At 40.7% G+C, this 19,725-nt stretch overlaps 1 protein-coding gene across 2 annotated transcripts in view; it reads left to right on the forward strand.

Annotated features, from left to right (window-relative positions):
- The window catches only part of PTCH1 (patched 1), an 82,981-nt gene extending 66,390 nt beyond the window's left edge, over positions 1-16,591 (forward strand). For both annotated transcript variants that reach the window (XM_066604081.1, XM_066604080.1), the window contains exons 19-24: positions 606-743; positions 2,759-2,901; positions 6,804-6,903; positions 7,724-7,975; positions 11,195-11,723; positions 12,929-16,591. In XM_066604081.1, coding sequence (XP_066460178.1) covers positions 606-743; positions 2,759-2,901; positions 6,804-6,903; positions 7,724-7,975; positions 11,195-11,722 — 1,161 coding nt within the window. In that variant the 3' untranslated portion in view covers position 11,723; positions 12,929-16,591. The remainder of the gene's footprint in view (positions 1-605; positions 744-2,758; positions 2,902-6,803; positions 6,904-7,723; positions 7,976-11,194; positions 11,724-12,928) is intronic.
- Positions 16,592-19,725: the final 3,134 nt, after the last annotated feature.

The raw sequence follows: 19,725 nt of genomic DNA on the forward strand, positions 1-19,725 counted from the left end.
CCTGGCCAGATTTTTCTAGAAATTGCAACTTTTTGTGCTCTTTATACTAGTTTTTACTTTTGTTTGAACAGTACTGTACTAGAAGACTTTTCTTAACCCCACTTCAGTTCATCAGTGAAATTTGCTTCACTGCCTGCTTTGTCTATAACCAATCTTTCCTAGTTGCTTAAAAGCCATGAGGCCTCCCTGTAACCTGACACCCATTAGTTTTCTGTCTGTTTTTTTAGCTAGCTAAGGATTTAACATTAAATATCCTGGAAAATACTTGTTGTCATATTTCTAAATCCTGCATTTATTTTTTTTTTACCTCAAATGTCTCTTATATGCTTTATTTGATGCAAGGGCAAACAAGGTCATATGTTATATTTACAGTCCCTCTTGTGGATAAATGCTGAACTGTAAGCAGTTGACCTGTGATGTGCTGGAGAAAACTAAAAAGTTGTGTCCAACATACTCCTGCTGCATTAGGAGGATATAACATTTTATATATGCATCATCTTAGTATATGTGTATTTTGTATTTCTTGCAGCGTATTCATGTAGATAACAGTTTGGTTTATGTTGTGTGGGGTTGTGACAGATTTTGTGATTTTTTTTTCTTCATAGGTATTGGTCTTGGCCCTTATGACCGTTGAGCTCTTTGGAATGATGGGGCTCATTGGGATTAAGCTGAGTGCCGTGCCCGTGGTGATTCTGATAGCCTCTGTGGGCATTGGGGTAGAATTTACTGTACATGTGGCTTTGGTAAGTATGAAGAACTGTTCATACTGTATTTTGTTTTTACCCCCTTAATACCTGAATACATCTTTCATTATAGTGGTTACAGATTTTTACTCCCATGATGCCTACTGGTCGCTACAACACTTTATTTAATCCTTGTGTAGCACTAGTTTCAAAGTACAAGACTGGGGCCAAATAGACCTCTTGGTACCACATGAGGGTTAAAGGAAACCTGTCATCAGTTCTGCAGTTATAAAACAGCCTATAACAATAAAACAATGAAGTAATGCACATTTCCTTACTTATTTTGTTAGGCACCCTGGTCAAATTCAACCTTTAAAAAGAAGGCATGCACATCTCCCACCTTGCATGCAAATTCCCAGCAAGCGGTCTGGTGGCAAGCTGGACTGCCTCTGGTGGGCTGGTTGGACAAGTTCAGCTGTCCTGCGTACCTCCCCTAACAATGTTATTCTGTGCTACTGTGACATAGAGACGTCTTCCACATCATCAACACAGCAATCAAACTGATAGTAGGTCCAGAAGTAGAGGATTAGTGGCACATGCGTAGTTGAGTCTACTGAATCTGCCCGCAGTAGGGATAGATGAACTGCCCCTATGCCGGTCCCAGAGTCACCAGCGCATGCGCAAGAATTTGCTGCGTTGATGATGGGGAGGATGTCTCTACAGTACATTAACAAAAAGGGGCGGCGTTAGGGAAGTACGTAGGCCAGCAGAAAAGGTCCGGCCAGCCCATCATAGATGTTCTGGTCCGCCAGCCAGATCACTCTCTGGGAGTTTGCATGTGGCGCAGAAAATGTGAATATATATGTGAACGTACAAAGACATCTAACAAAATAACTTTGGAAATGTGCATTACTTCAATATCTTATCAGTACAGGTGGTTCTACAGCTGCAGTACTGGGGGCATGTTCCCTTTCAAATTATCTTTGCTCAGAAATCAAACTTTGAGACTATTTTATCTGCACTGTTTTGTCTATGTTTAAACTTTGCTTTTCTGGAGTAGCTTATGTTATAATTGTAACATAGTAGGTAAGGCCAAAAAAAAAGACATATGTCCATCCAGTTCAGCCTATTTCCCCCCCAATGTTGATCCAGAGGAAGGCAAACAAATCCCAATAAGGTAGTAGCCAATTCTACCCATTTTAGGGGAAAAAAATCCTTCCCGACTCCAATCTGGAAATCAGAAAAATTTCCTGGATCAACAACCCTTCTGAAGTTATTAATGATTACACCATATAATATTGTATCGAATTTGCCATCACCACGTCCTCAGGCAGAGCTTTCCATAGTTTCACTGCTCTTACAGTAAAGAACCTACTTCTACTGCTTTAGTAACATAAATTAAGAAAAAAAAAAGTTATGCTATGTTCACATATGCATTCAGGGATTGCTTTTTTCTGCTCCGTTATGGCTGAATGGATCTATCTTATGACTGAATCGAATGGTGCCAAAGACATCCAATTGACTATCATGGGATCCTGTCAGTTTCTGTCCATCATGCAGGCGTCCTTTTTTTTTTCATGCCAGATCTGCGACTCAGTTATGAACATAGCCTTAATATGTAAATACATATATGCATTGCAAATGTTTTTTTCAGATGTGGTTTACTTTAAAAAAAAAGCCCAAATGTATTGCGTGCTGCACCAAATACCTGATGAAAAAACTAATGCCCATGCACTTGTTGCAGTAAAGCATGGGTGAAAGAATTTGCCACAAAATCGCTGTTTGTGAATGTAGCCAAGTGGGTTTTATATGCAGCTTGATTCATATTTCCCAGTCTTCTGTCCAAAGAGAAACAGGCAAAAACCCACATAGACCTGCATTGCAGGGCTTGCTGGTGTCTGCACCAGGCAAACCTGGACATATGCCAGGGCCCACTGGGTTTGCGGAGCCATCACAATGTGGGCACATATGCTTGACCAAGTCCCCAGTATACATAGTTCTGATGCATATGATGACACTGTTCTTTTCATGAAACCCCGCACTCAATGATAATGGAATTTTCTCTTCATTCATAGGCTTTTCTCACAGCTATTGGAGACAAGAACCGTAGGGCAGTCCTGGCCTTGGAGCACATGTTTGCTCCGGTACTTGATGGAGCCGTGTCTACCTTACTGGGAGTCCTTATGTTAGCTGGATCAGAGTTTGACTTTATTGTTAGGTAATTCACGATTTTCATTTTTTCTTTATTGCATTTAATAATATATATACTAAATTGTCTTTCCTGTTTTCTCCATCATATAACATTGCATCTTTATTTAGTTCACATACCTAATCCTTATTTTCTAACTCCAGGTATATATATTAACCCTTACAGTAATACTCTAGGCTGTTGAGCAGCAAAATGATTCATTTGCTAGATGGCATTAGGAGCTGGGGGTTTCTGCGGGGAATTAAAAAAGGGAGACTGTTTTCTTGTGGATTTAATTAAGAATGTAAGTTCGTCAGCTCTGGGAGGTTTTCTTTGAAGGGAATTTGATAAGTGCAGTGAAATAGATCCCTCTCTGTTACAAACAACCTGTGGAGCTCTGTAAAATGACTAATCTTAGATGTAACACTGCTTCATTGTGGCGGACTGCTATTGCAAAAAAAAGCCTGGGAGCAAGAACAAAGCCTGATGGAGGATGGGCATATGAAATTCCTTCTATTTAAAATAGATCCTCATATCCATGTAAATGTGACAGCCACCTTTTACTTGGCACCGGACATAATTTGTGTAAGAATACTTTGTAACACTGCTTGGAAAATGACATTTTGTTGTATGACGCTAAACTGAATCAAGTTGATGAAAGTCACTCCTATTGACATCAGGGTTACTTTGTATGAATTTCAGTAAGGAGAACAACATATAGAGAGCTACAGATATGACAGCTGAATTTGGCATCCAACTCTTCTGGACTGCTTTGTTTGTGCACTACCCAATAATAAAGCTGCCCAAACTCATTAGATAGATGGAAGCAGATTCCACCTTAGATGTATAGGGGCAAGCCAACTATTTACCAACATGTACTATAGGAATGGGTCTGTTAGATTCCACCATGCCGATCCTCTGTTCCTTCAGGAGATAACACCGCCAGAGCGGCTTGTCAGCAGCGTGTCTCCTTCTCGCTATGACAGTAGACATGTTCATGGGGTCCTGGAGGCCTTGTTGTTATGGTCAGCTTCATTTCATTGTTCACTTACTTTAAAGGGGTTGTCCAGGGCTATAATATTGATGGTCTACCCTCAGTGGAGGTCCAACTCCTGGTAATCCACCAATCAGCTGACTGAAGAGGTCACTGTGCTCCAGTCCCAGTGCTGTGTATTCTGTAGTAGCTCTGCTACTACAGTTAATCCTGACCTGATATTGATAGCCTATCCTAAGGATGGGCCATCAATATTATAATCCAGGGAAACCCCTTTAACTCACCTGATAACAGTTTACTTGCAGTCTTAATAAAAAACATAGATAAAGCCAACCAAACACTTGAAATAATCAGCAAAACTATTTCTACTAATTCTTTCACAAACTAGCATGCTTAAAGGAGTTTTCCGGTCCAAGGCTATTGATGACCTACTGTCTGAGGACTGCAGAACGGACTGCACTTTGAGATTTCTGGCCGCCTGCAAATTCCTCCACTGATTGATGACCAAACCGAAGAATAGGTCATCAATAGCTTCGGTTTGGAAAACCCCTTTAAGATGCCCATACTCCTTAATAATTGCCAGCTGAATGAACTATTTCTCTCAACTCCCCCATACACATGAAAACTTATTGCATTTTTTTTGTTGTTGAGAAAGTCACCGCCAGACAGATCTGGTGGCGGCTTATCTTTATGGAGAACAAAAGATTTTGACCATTGAAATTCAACGCGCCCGAGTCTTATTCCCCAACCATATAATGCAAGGTAAAAGAGCTGAGAAGCCACCATACACATTTAACAGTCATCCATCTCCGTCATCATTGGCATGTTCAGACGAATAAGGTCTATTATGTATGGGGGCTTACTTGTTTATATTAACCCTTACCAATCCACCGTCTGACGTCTTCTGACATTCTGATTGAAGCCTGTACAGCTCCGATGTTGGAAGACGTCCGGCAGGAGGGTATTCTTGCTGTATTTTACTGGCCGCTCTGTTGTCAGGGGCCTCTCCAGCATGTCCCATATCTCAGTACTGGCTCTAGCCAGCAGATGGCGCGATTGTATAATGGCAGAAAGAGAAAACCCCCTAGAAAACCCTGAATCCAAAATTGCATTGCAAAAGGTTAATCGGGAAAGCAGCCTTTGGCATTAGCTTGATTCCCATGGGAACACAAATTTGGGCATACTGAGCTCCAACATCTGCAGCTGGGGGTCCCTTATAGACCAGATCGACAACTGATCCAGCTGAAAGCGTACTCAGCTCAGTTTCATTGGCAAGCTGTACGGCATCTATATACGCAGTGTTTGGTATCCGTTAGAAGTCACACTTCCTTTCTGTATCCTTCCTTCTAATAAGACAGACTTTTCCTGTGAATATACTCCTTTTCACAGATGGTTAAGTGAGATGGTATTTATATTGAGTTCTCTGTGCTTGGGAGCCATCATGTTTACCCGCTTCTCAACACACATGTTTGAGCTAAATAGAAATCTGGTTCTTTTCTAGGTTGGATATAAAGTGATCAAATGTTATTCCATTGTTCCAGGGGATTACCAATGTTCCAAAAGTTCTGGAAAGACAGAGAGATTAGCTCAACGATGCGCTCCACTAAAATGGAGTAAATTAACAGACATTGTATATGCAAAGCAGACTGAAATATAATCTCCTTGTTTATTCTAGTGCTAGATGGATGACATGCAAATGTTTCTGGGGCCTATTGTTGATACAAATCCCAGTCTAAAGTTTTGCTTGGTTTACATTTGAAGAGGACATTGGCTTGTTCATTGTACTAATGGAGTTAAGATTTTCCGAGATGTTTACAGAACCAGGTTATTTGTATGTTGTGATTTCGCTAGAAAAAAAGATACAAGGAAAACAAAAGCCGGATCCCCAGCCAAGCCTCAGTTAACCTCTTCTACGGAGTGTTGCACGACTGAAATTATTTGAAGTGAAGGGGAAAAATGTACTTCTGCCAGCCGCATCTTTTGTTTTAGTCAACCTTCAGTAAATAATCCTACATTTTATTAACTTTTATGAACTTTTTTAGAAAAAATAAACATCCCTCAGCGACAACTTCTACGGAAGGGTCTGCCAGTGTATTTCTGAATAATCCCTGAGCATAAGCCTTAGTGGTGGGAAACGGCATCCACTTGTGCACTTCCCTCCTCTTCCCCATTACTTTAGCCTTTATGTTTGAATTGGCTGACTCAAAACAAGAGTATTCAGAGATGCTAAATTGATCAACAAAAGATTAGCCTGCAATGCAGCTCAGCCATTGTGGAGCCTTTTACTCCGTACAATGCTCAGTCATACCATAGAATGGAAAGCATTTTCTTATACAAAAAGCTTGTTCCTCTACTCAAAACGGTTTGCAATTTAAGCTATGCGCTAAAACTGAAACACATTGAATTCCAGGAGGAATATAGTGGTTAGAGACCAGGAAGAGAGAAAAAAAAAAGGACTTTACCTGAACAACTAGTGACTTAATTGGAGATTGCTATAGTAAGTTTCAGAAACTGTGGATTAGCATTCGGGAGAAGTGGCTCTTTTTGCCTTGTAGAGAGTTTTTCTTGAATTCTCTTTCCGCCCTTACCATTTTCTTGCTCCGGCTAATGGGGAGAACAGTGGAGAGTGATATTGTGTTCTATTCACTGCACATTCCATATTTTCGAGTCCTGTGTTACACTTTCATGAATAGAAGCAGTTTATAAAGCCTTCTGTTGTAGTAACAATCTAACCATTTTCTTTTCTGCTAACCAAGAACAAATTGTTGGATTTAACATTCAAGGTAAACTAATCCAAGTGTTTCTAATGCTGCTTGCTGTTGTGGTTGTGTGCCGTTGTATATGATCGGTCAGAATATTGCATGTTCGGATTCTAGTCCAATAAACTGCATCTTTATCTGATGATGTGTAGTGACCATTTATTGTTTTGTCTTTGCAGGTACTTCTTTGCTGTGTTGGCAATATTAACCCTTCTTGGGGTACTAAATGGATTGGTGCTTCTTCCGGTACTCCTATCCTTCTTTGGACCTTATCCTGAGGTAGTCGTCATATTCTTATTAACAGTGTTCACACTTTGTACACATTTGAAATGCAGTTTAGGGACTTTATATTACAATAAAGATTTTCCTTAAAGGGGTTGTCTGGTTGTAAACTATTGATGGTCTATCCTCAGCTGTTTGCTGCGTCAGCGCACTCATATACTGAGCTGAATTGTACAGTAAGTAGACAGCTTTTTTCTTACTATAGTGGCCAGGCTTAATATTGCAGGCCAAGCTCCCATTGAAATATATGGGAACTTTGCTGCAATACCAAGCTTGGCCACTGCAGTAGCAACGGAGCTGTCTGCTTCCTGCAGAACTCGGCTCAGTGCACAAGCACACAGTGTCTGGCAAACAGCTGATTGGCAGAGGTTTCGAGCAGCAGACTCCTACCAATTTACTATTGATGACTTATACTGGGCATAGGCCATTAATAGTTTACAAGCGGACAACCCATTTAAAACAAAACTACATATAGTACTTGTATGGTATTGTATGTATACATACATACAAGTGTGTTCTTCCTTACCTTTCCACTTGGCTGGACATGTCCAGATATGTGTGGCACAAGGTAGCCACATTTTCAAAGTAACATGATTTTGTGATATTCTGTCATAAGATCTTTATCCCATATATATCTATTTGGAGTCACCCAGAGGTTGTGCAGTGGATGGCTCCAAATTCAAGAGTTTTGCTGTATTCACAATATTGTGTTGAATTAGTTTCATGAGTGATTAAAGTGCTTAACCAAATTAGAGCTAAAATGAGAGTGGATGTATCTGGTATATGGTATAGTATGTAACATAAAATGTTTTTCTAGGTGTCCCCAACGAATGGTGGAGATCGGTTACCCACACCATCTTTAGGTGTGCCTCCAAACTTTGTGAGGTTTCCAGTGTTACAACAACAAGCACAGACAGGGTCAGACTCTTCAGACTCCGAGTCAAGCTCACAAACTACAGTGTCTGGCTTCAGTGAGGAATTTCACCAGTATGAAGCCCAAAGAGCTGGAGCCCCTCCACATCAAGTTATTGTTGAAGCCACAAGAAATCCGGTCTTCCCTAGATGTTCTGTAAGTACTGCTTTTATTTTATCCAAAGTCGTTATATAAAATGTTATAATACACATACAATCATTGTCAAAAATAAATCAAGCACCTAGAGAGAGTTGTCGGAATTGAATGAAACCTTATATGGGTAACTGTAACATTGATAAAAGTGATTACAGTATCACAGCAAAATAGTAAATTATTGCAGAAAACTGACCCCTTGAAGGGAGCCTCTAGTACCCTGTTGGTCTGCCTCTAGCTTGGATGCAAGATGTGATACGGGTGGGCATGGAGGCTCTAGTACCCTTTTGGACCGCCTCTAGCTTGGATGCAAGATGTGATACGGGTGGGCATGGAGGCTCTAGTACCCTTTTGGACTGCCTTTAGCTTGGAGGCAAGATGTGATACGGGTGGGCATGGAGGCTCTAGTACCCTGTTGACCGCCTCTAGCTAGGATGCAAGATGTGATACAGGAGGGCATGGAGATATACAGGTTCCGTATGGTATCCTTCAGCACATTGGTCCACATTTGCTGTAACTGAGCCTCTGGATTTTGTAAACTTGTAGGCTCTTGAAGTTAGTGTCCCAGATGGTCCCATACAGGACCGCGGAAGTGTGGCATTGTTGTGGAGGCATTCCTGTGACCCCCTCGTGTGTGCGGCCGAGTATTATCCTGCTGGAAAATGCCTCTTGGAAGCCGAAATGAGAGACAACAAATGTGGCTGCAGGATGTCCTGAACATATTGCTGAGCTGTCATTGTCCATCATACTACTAAAAGGGGGGACCGACTGTCATATACGATGACCCCCCAGACCATCACACCAGCAGTGGGTGCAGTGTGCCCCTCCACAGCAAAAGCAGGATTGAGGTGTTCACCCTTAGGTCTCCAGACACAAACACGGCCGTTATCAGTGCCCAAACTAAACATGGATTCATAGCTGAAAACAACCCGGTTCTACTTCATAGCGATCCATTTCGTCATTAACAACACCACTGCAAACAGAGTCAAAGGTAGTACATATTATGGGCACCGTGAGACCAAATGTCCTTCAGCCAAGTGCCTGGAAATGGTTCTGACAGACTTAGGGAACTGTAATGATGGTACCACCTGTCTCTGGATGGAGGACAATGAAACCGTTGGAGCTGCACATGCTTCTCGGAACGATCCTCTCTACTGGTGGTCTGTCAAGGGCATCCTGAGCCCGTTCTTCTTGTGTGCGTGCCCTCATGCATCCACTGGTCCAAACACCTCCTAACAGGCTGGTCAGAATGGCCCACGTAGGGGGCAATTTGTTGATACAACCTTCCAGCTTCTCGCATTCCAATAATGAGCCCCCTCTCAAACTCTGCTAACTTGGTAAAATCGCTTTGATTGTGTCGTAGAGGCACCTGGTGGTCAACAAGCTCTACACAAGTGGAAGAAGAGGTCACTACACACAAGGAGTCTCTGAGAGCCTTTTTATAGGCCAAGGGGGACACCACTTTTAGGGCCTCCGGTGACAAGACCGTTTATCTAATCACGCCACAACTCTGATCATTACATATCTGCCTGAGATGTAACTGCATGCCGAGTTTGCAAAACAACAACTCCTTCTAGGGGCTTTATTTTTATTTATTTTTTATTACAAAGAGTGTACTAGGTTTTCTATCTGCACTGATGATGGACCATACTAACAACAGGTAAAACAATTATATTTAAAGCAACCCTACAGTCCTACGCAAACAAAGATGACCCCACCACTTCTCTGACTACTTTATAAACACGCTGCATTAGTATGCATCATTAAAATAAGACACTATATGCTGCTTTGATTGGCCAGTGCTGCCCATGTGAGCAAAACTGGACAGTCAGAGCATCTTCTAGTGCCTTACACTACTGATGCATACTAATACACAGTGTGCATCAGGTAGTCAGAAAAGTGGTGAGCCCGTCTTTGTTTGTCCAGGACTGGGGGGTCACTTTAAGCACTCCCCAATGGATGGCAGTCACCTGCTGCTTAATTTACTCAGTGATTACTTTTTGGCTGTTGTTCAGTCCTGCTCCATTAGGGAAGCCTATAATCAGACACTGTAACAAAGTTGCATGGTATTCTAAAGGTGACCATACGTACTAGCTAAACACCAGTCGGAGCTGCCATTTTTGTCAGAACCAGCCAACCATCTAAAGGGAGTGTCCTGAGTTGGGGACAAAAATCAGCCACGTTGGATATTAACATGTACAGTATTTTGTTCTGATGGGGAAAAAGAAGAGTCTGGCTGTCACTTATTTCACTCTCCCCAGTGAGAACAGCCCAAAGGATGTTTGATGTAGTCTAAAACTCGCCTCCTGTCTAATCAGTTGCTCAGGATGCAGTCCTATTCTTGTATTCATATTGGTGTATGTAAAGGCATACGCCCGCAAAAACTTGCTAGGATGGTGGGTTTCTCTTACTGCAAGGATAGAATCATTAGAAAGTATAGGAAACCAGGCCACAAATGAGATACAGCTGTACAATTTCTACAATACAGAAGCAGAAAAAGCTTTCAACTTCTTGGTAGCATGTTATTGGCGAGGTTCTGGAAGACAGCTTTCATTATGTTCGGTCATAACAGAAGCCATGACAATGTGCAATAGGTGTGGTATGAGAGATCTGAACGATGCCCAACTGCCTCATTGACTAATAATATGGTCCATCATGATTTCCAACATGCATGCATGCGGTACTATTCTTGCCGTAAGACCGGATAGAACTATTGACAGTGGCTCCCAAAGGAGGCTGTGACTGACATGCGAACAGCGCCTTACTGCCCTGCTTGATCGCATTGCTGCTTTGGAAGTTAGCTTTAATGACACCTGTCAAATTACATTATTTAATAGTAATTAGTAGATTGAAAACAGTGAGAAAGTGAATGGTTTCCTGAAATGTATTTTACGCTAAGCTATTAAAGCTTGTAATGTCTGGTTGCCAAATTTAAATCTCCTTCACATTAGCGCTCGCGGGTTCTGTTTTCCTGTTCCGTTTGGGGAGCAGGAATACGCCACCCCTTGCCCGAATGGATTCCTCTTACGACAGAGCCGAACGTTCTTGGTTGGCTCTAGTGGTGTTTGTTCCGTTATCAACTTTTTTACAGGACAAACTTCAGCCGCATGCTGCACTATTTAGCCCTATTTTTAAATGGAATTAATGACGGAGCTTCTCAACGGACTCGGATGTGAACAAGCCCTTCTATAGTATTTCTAACTCTTGTATTTTACTTTCTAGGTTGTAATGCCAGATGCCACACACAGCCAGTCTAGTCAGAGGACACAGCCTGAACAAGACCCAAGACCTCAACAACAATGGCGCCCTAAAAGAAATCAGAGGTGGGAGTCAAGGGAACAGTCACGGCCACCTCCTTATCGACCTCGCAGGGATGCTTTTGAATCTTCTACTGAGAACCATGCTGGTCCTAGTACCAGAGATCGCTCAGGACAGAGACCAAACTTACAAAGCAATAGGAGAACTGCTTTTGCTCCAGCGGGTACTTCAGTGCCCGCCTACTGCCAGCCTATTACTACTGTGACTGCTTCGGCTTCAGTTACTGTTGCTGTTCACCCTTCAGTGTGTAGCCACAATAATCGTGGTAGTTACCCATTTTACAGTGAGTATCACGAAGATGATCATGGACCTTATGAGGATCCTCATGTGCCTTTTAATGTGCGCTATGAGAGAAGGGACTCTAAAGTAGAAGTGATAGAGCTGCAAGATGTTGAATGCGAAGAAAGGACACGAGGAAATGTCTCAAAATAAGGTACAATATTTGTCATTAACTATTAAATGTGATCTCTTGAGAGAGAAAAAAATGAACTGTTCATGTGTGAGCTTTTATATTTCCCAGCAATGACCTAAAGTTCAAGTACTTGTATATGACAGAGACCTGCAGATGTGAAAAACCTGTAGAATGCATGTAAAATTAGCATAGAGAAATCTTTACATACTACTGTGTTTCCCCAATAATAAGACCTACCCCGTTAATAAGTCCTACCTACACTATGTGGGGGGTGGGTCATGAAATATAAACTGTACCCTGAAAATAAGCTCTAGCTACACTACGTGAAAAAAAAACAATACTCACCAAGCAGGCGCCGTCCGACTCCCTCCCGCTGGTCTCCGGAGCTCCGGGCAAGCTTCTGTGCAGTTGTCAGTGCCAAAGGAAACCTCTCTTACTGGTAACAGGGTTGAAATCCCCGCCTCCAGCAAGAGTTTGCTCTGATTGGCTGAGTGCCGCAGCCAATCAGAGCCAGCGCTTGATGCACCAATCACAGCCATGAATGGCCATGGCGCTTGCCAATCAGAGCAATCTCTTGCTGGTGGAGGGAAATTCAACCCTGTTACCAGCAAGAGAGGTTTCCTTCAGCGCTGACAACTGCACGGAAGCTTGCCCGGAGCTCCTGAGACCAGCGGGAAGGACCCGGACAGTGTCTGCTAGGTGAGTATTTTAAGACACCCCCCGAAAATAAGACCCTGTGCCTCTTTTGGGGCAAAAATTAATATAAGACAGGGTCTTCTTTTCAGGGAAACACAGTATATGCTTCTTTAAATTGGGAAGGAATGCTTTTAAAGAGAGTTTTTATCCACTTTCCTCACATCTGTTCGTAAATACTTTTATTCCCCATGAAATAACAGTTCTGCATGACTCATATATGTTGTTCCTCTCTTATTCCTCCTGGAAGTATAAATACATTGACAATAAGGAGTCACTATTGTCAGTGTGACGCGTTTCTACACAGTCTAATACTATCCCGATGCGTGCTCGCAGTATCAGACTGTGTAGTAACACACCCCATACATAATGCTCACTTGACAATGCATTCCTTATATTTCCAGGAGGAGCAGCAGAGGAACAGCATAACAGTATTTCAACGAAACACGCTGCATCGTTGTCATTTCATGCGGAATATGAAAGATCGGGGCAATTCGTAATGAGTTACTTCATTGTTTTCCGTTCTATTACAGAGTCAACACATTCTGAATCATTGATGGCCAAAGACGGGACAGAATTTCCAGACTGGTTACCGATAGCTGCTGGAGGTTTTCTATAATGGACATGCTGCATCAAGACAAAACAGTTCATTATTACTGTAATCTATTGTACAAATGTGTTAAATATTGCTATAAATATTTAAAAGGTGTATACATATGTAATATACAAAAGAACTATGTAAAGTTAGTATAACTACGGAGTTCCTCGGCTCCTTTTACCAGGGGGGGCGAAGCTCGTTTGCCCCCTCTACTTAATGTACAGGATTTGTGCCACACTTTAATCTAGATATAAGATCCAGCATATTTTTCTGCTGCTTAAATACTGTATAATGTACTTGTATAATTTCTATGCAAATATTGCTTCCGTGATAGGTGTTGTTTTATGTGTGTAAAGGTTTTTTCTGTTTTTGATGTTTTTAATGTTCATATCACAACCCTGTGGTAGTATGTTACTGATGATTCTTCAAACACGCTATGCGTGAGTATCTCTCTTCTCTTTTCAGATGGGCAGATACGAAGAATTTTTGTCTTAGCCAATGTTGTCTCTTGCCTGTCCTTGTGTCTGGGTGTGTGCACCTGTCTCATGTGATACTGTAGAGTCTGTTCCACTGTGTTCTGTATTCTTGGTGTGCTTATGTAAAAAAAACCTGCAATGTTGGGAGTCTTCTCCTATTCATCTTCAGCACTTACTTGCGGGAGACTTGTATTCTCATTAGCAAGCGTGATTTGCAGACTTTACAAATCAGTCTTTTATTTATACCCTTTATGTGTAGTTTTGTGGGATGGCAACTGGCACAATTGCTTTGGTGCCATTCCAGCTTAGGGGCTACTTGGCCAATCATGAGTGTTGTCATTCACGGCTGGCTAAGTGTTAAAAATTGTCTTTTTTGTAATTAAAGCACTTCAAAGTGATAAAGGGGACGGAACAACATCCGAATGATACATTTTTTTTTAATATCGCTTACATTAACTTTTCCTTATGTTGGTGCTACTATTTTTTTTTTTTTTGTAAATGTTTTCCCTATCTACCTCCCTTCCTCTATTACAGACATAGATATGTTGTTTTGCTCAGAGTTTACCTTTATGCTATTAATTTAATTCAGATGATGAGTTTTATGTTCTTTTTATTTTGTACATGGATATACTGTATACATTCTTCATGCGCCGCAGGGGGTTTGCAGTGTACATCACATTGCATGCTGCCGGGTGGTAGAGGAATATTAATTGAAATACTTAAAAAAAAAAGTTTAAGGCACTTAAAAGTCTTCAAAACCAATCTAACCAGGAATATGTAGCTGCCTTTCTTCATTATAAGCTATTGTTACATAAGCACACTGAGACCACCACAATTGTCTCCGTGTCCAGATCACTGCCATCCGTATAGATAGCAATACAACAATGGACCCCGTTTGCTTACAGTGTTAGAGCCGCGTACACATTCTTCATACACTTCAAAGCTAAACCTTCATGGCACAACCTGAAAAACTACCTTCATTTCATAAATGGTCATGTATGGCACAGTGATCCTCAACTAGTCTGTAATTCAGCTCCATGAATTGGAATTACCATCATTCCTGATTGCAGTGAACTATTGGGCGCCCAACAGTCATCTCTGCGATCATCACTCCTGCGCTTTTACACAGGAGCGATGATCGCTCAGTGAATGCAGGCGGAGCGCATCGTAGATCTCTTCCCTTGGAACGCCTTGCATCGCCCACTGTTTTCAATGGGGCCAGCATAGCATCGCATGGCGTGCAGCATGCACACAAGTGTGACGCGAGGTTTTCCCATTGAAAACAATGGGAACCACTCTGTGATCCTCCGCTGGGTCATTTCACCTCATGTCCACGGGGGAAAATCAGGCCCGCACGGATTTCTGCTGCGGATACACTATAATTGTCTTTTTTTTTTATGCGGGAGATCAATTGAAATAGAGCTCCCACATGCATGATCCGTGTTAAAATGGAGCATGCCACGTTTTTTTTTTCCCGCGCGTGAAATCCGCAAATCACTTAAAATGACATCCGCGGCTATTTAATTAACCGCGGATGGTCCATGCATTCCTATGGGATGTGGATTTGTGTTTTTTCTCCCGCGTGGATTTGCTAAATATAATTTCCTCGTGGACATGAGGCCAAAAATGTCTAAAAGCTACAGCGGAGGATCGCTACTTCTCTGAAGTGATGCGAGGCGGTTTTAACACAGAAAAGCCTCATATCCACAGGGACATCACACTTTGGTGATGCGATGAGATCGCACTCACCTGTGTGAAATTTAGTCTTAGTCTCACCTAGTAGCTTTCAGAGCTGTCCAGAATTCATTTTATATATATCCTATTCAAACAAGTAGAAGTTTGGCCAATATTTGACCAGGAGCCTCAGGCTTTAAATGAAAAGCAATATATCATATATCTGTTAATATATATATATATATATATATATATATATATATATTCATTCATTCTTCTCTTCCTAGGTTGGTTGCAGCTATAAACAATCAGCTTCAATTAGACACTTTATAACATGGCATACAATATGCTATATATTTATGCTGTAAGATGGTTCCCAAGCAGGTGCACTTCATCCCACGGACAAGTCATATTTAAGATGGTCACTAATGTACTTGCGGATGATATTTTTGAGCATCTCTGTGCTATCATGACATGTTGGCATTTGTAATATTAATGGACTCTAAGCTGTATTTCCCCAAGTCTCCTACTACACACACATACATGGCCAAATCTCCCCGCTCCCTTGTTAGTGTGCTGCCTTCTGCACAGTATAGACTTTATAAATATATATATATATATATATCTCCTATAGTCACATTGGCAAAGGGAGGACAGTAGCTGGCAATGTTTTTCTTTGTATGTTTTTTAATATTTATATTTTTGTATAATACGAATGTGTTCTTACAGTATTTGTCATGCCAGTTTATAACAAGACAATGCAGGGATATTTTTTATTTCTATTGGAAAACACTATTACAGCTATGGGCTACTTTTAATGGAATTTTTATTTGTATAGAATGCTTACTAATGTTAAATAGGAGAGAGTATATAACATTTACATTAAAGACTCATAGCATTTTAGAGTAAGGAGTTAAAAGGAAAAAACTATTCAAACTGGGTCTCATTGTCTGCCTGATTGGGCAGGAGTGGGTTTTGTGTCATTTCATTTACAAAGATAAACATATGCCATATAATTTATTTATATGAAAATTTATTTTTGTAGTGTACATAGTAGTGATCAAGTCTTTTTTGACAGAAGTATATTTTTAAAGAGTTTATATGTATTGATACCATTGGGAGACATGAAATTTGGGTACAGTGCACACATGCTATTAAAAACACCGGACAAAGTATCACTTAACCCCTTCATGGTTTCGAGTTGGACAGCAAAACCCTTTTTTTTTTCTTTTTTTTTTACAGTGGGTATTGCTAAACCACTCCAGCAGAGAACGGGTTAACCACGTTGAAAGAGCATTATAATCCCTACCATACAATAATGTGTTTGTTTCATTTTTGTGATTTAGTGTGGTTTACATTTCAAACATTGGAAATTGTACAAACTCTCTAAATATTAATGTTCGAACACTGATAGAATTTCTAACATGAATAAAAATTATTATAACTTATTGGGTACGCAGTTTGTTTTTGTAGTCTTTTTTTAACATGCTTATTTGTCATAGTTGTTACCTGAAAGTGGTTCAGTTATTTAAGGGGTAGTTTAGGAAATGAACAAAATGGCTGCCATCTGTAGCCCGTGAGAAAGCTATTCTAGAATGTAACTATGATGGGTAGACTGTATCTATACAACTCTGCAATTTGCATGAAAACCAATGCTCAAAGTTGATAACCATGTGCTCTTATGTCTGTTAGTGCAAACATAACTATTTGCTATACGATATGCTTCTGGGGTCCAAATTCAGTTAGAGGATAGCCGAGCTTGAAAAATAACTTTCCAACCACCACACCACTTAACATGATCAAAGTTATCTGTTTATTGATTGACAGGCAGCAGCTTTTATAGAGGCGCATGCTTTGATTAATAATAATTCAAATTTATTATAATTCATGTATTACCATTGGTTGGTAAAACATAGACACAATATGAATATGCAAGATAAGGAATTTAACATCTAAAATGCCAGGCAAGCGCAGAACAATCATACATGATTAACTTCTCAGAACCCAAAAGAACGGTTATTCTAAACAATAAGTTGTTTAGAGAGAATATTTTGGAACATATGTGAACAGCGAGAAACATGTCATCTTGACCCGCCGGCCAGTTTGAATGCTACATAGCTATCTCCTGCAGCTCTGGCCTCTGTTATTCACTCAAGGCTTTTTGAGCAACTATTTAATATCTATAAATCCTCAGGAGACAGGACAAATGAATATAATGAAAAGTGGCATACAAGATGGTTACCTGACACAAAATGGCTACGCGTAGGAAAGAACATGGAGTTATATTCATTTCACTAAAATTTCTAAAACTGGACAGTACTCATTGGGTAATGAAGATATATTTTAAAACACAAATATAAAATTTGACATGAACCTTCAACCCCTTTAAGACAAGAGGATTTTTATTTTTGTTATTTAGTCCCTGCCTTACGAGAGCCATAACGTTTTGAGTGCTTGGCTTTTGTGGGATAAGTAATATTTTTCAATGGTACCATTTAATGTATCACATTGCCTACTACAAAAATTTTTTTAAGTGAGGTGAAATGAGCAAAAAAAAACAGCTAGTGCACCATTTCTTTAGAGGAGGGTTATGACATTCATGATGCAGTAAAAATTAAGTTTTTTATTCTGTGTGATTACAGCGCAACCAAAATTATATAGTTTTTTTGGTTTTACAAATTTTAAAAAGCTAAAACTTTTTAAATAAAATTGCTTTCCGTCAGCATATTCTGAGACCCAAAACTTTTATTTTCTGTTGATTAGGCTGTATGAGGACTTGTTTTTTTTTGTGGGTGGAGCTGTAGTTTTAATTAGATCCATTTTGGAGTACAAACATCTTTTTCATTACATTACATTACATTTTTAAGAGGAGATGGGGTAGCGAAAAACTCCACATTTCTGCAATTCCATATTTTTTTATAGTGTTCACCTTCAGGCTTGGAGCAAGTAGTGTAATAGAAGCACTTCCGGGTTTGACCCCCAATGCGAATAGAACCGTCAACTGCAGTGAGTGCGGGGGCTGAGATAAGGTGATCACCGGGGTTCCCAAGTGAAGAGCCTCCAACAATCAGCTACTGATGACCTATCCAGAAAACCCCTTTTAATACAGTTGTTGGATAAGTGGCTGGCATACTCCTTTGGGCCATCTATGTTGGATAAATGAATAATAATATCATTGGATGAGTGAAAATCCAACCTGTCCAATCTTTATTCTCCCTGAGGGTAGACATCAGGTGACTGGATGCTACATTAAATTAGATGGATATAATATACCTGGCCAACTACAAAAATTATCAGCTAGTAATTCTACCCATACACAGATGTGCCAGACAAACATTATTTCTTTTCTAAATGTTTCAATTTGATCTGTAGAACTCATAAGCTGAAAGAGATTCTCAAAGGTATACAATTAGGATGAAAAGAACACAATGTCTTTCTATTACTACTTGCTTTTCCAAGGATCAACTTGACTAAGGGGCTGTTCACATTAGGATTTTACCATCCCTCAAGCATATATGTTTTGATTAACAAAAAAATATATATTAAAAGTTAGTGCTTGATGTACCCATTGACTATAATTGGTGAAATGTAGTTATGGTGCCATTAGGGCAGGTGACAGAAAGCCGGGTGCTGTATTTTTCAAACTCGCCTGCTTCTTGATTCCCCTGGTGTCTGCATGTAAAGTTTGCGTGCTGGCCGAAAATCTGACCCTTTTCAGATGGGACTCAGAGTCCGATTTTCATCTGGCGCACAGAGTTTACAGGTGGGAGCCAGAAAATGTGTGAGCATGAAAAATACATCACTCGGACCCCTGTCCCTGTTTAGTCCATCTTAGAAAATACCCTGTTAGGGATTAAATGGAGGAGGGGTCCTCTATTCAGTACAGGGGTGCACAACTTTTTCTGGTCTGAGGGCTACATTGTCATACTGAAATAATTCCAAGGGTCGCAAGGGTTTTCCTATTCAGGACATTTAGGTATATCCCAAGTATATGCCATAATAAATCAAAGTAAGGTCAACTTCTGGGTCTTTCACCTATTTGGAGGATGGGGGGCACTTTTTCCCCCGATCAGCACTCCAGAAAAGAGGCAACAATGCATGTGGCGCTCGCCATTGTAGATGATGGATGGTCGAGGTAATGGCCTGGCATTTCATACGTCCTACAAACTACAATGGAGAGAGCTGCATGTATATACAGTGCCTCTAACTCATATCCCCATTTCTGGAGTGCCAAACGGGTCAAGAGAATTTATTCTGATATATAGGGGACCCAGACATGGCTACACAGTGCACCCTTAGTAATTGTCCATTCCTGTTGCCCTGCTATGTGCCACTCCTCCTCACCCTGACATGGAAACTACATATTAGCAGCCATAGATAGACATTTCTGTGTTCAGAACATTGGGGCCGCACAGAATAGCATTGTGGGCCGCATGATGTTCACCCCTGCTCTAGAAGATCTTTCCTGTCTTGCATTACACAAAGATATCGTTGATTTGAATGGGCACTGTGCAATGCTTAAGTTCTATGTGGTTGTGCTACAGGAAAACTAAACCCTTATGGCTCATTCTCACAGATGTAT

Source organism: Eleutherodactylus coqui, chromosome 5, assembly GCF_035609145.1.
Source record: "Eleutherodactylus coqui strain aEleCoq1 chromosome 5, aEleCoq1.hap1, whole genome shotgun sequence".
In the NCBI taxonomy this organism is placed as follows: domain Eukaryota; kingdom Metazoa; phylum Chordata; class Amphibia; order Anura; family Eleutherodactylidae; genus Eleutherodactylus; species Eleutherodactylus coqui.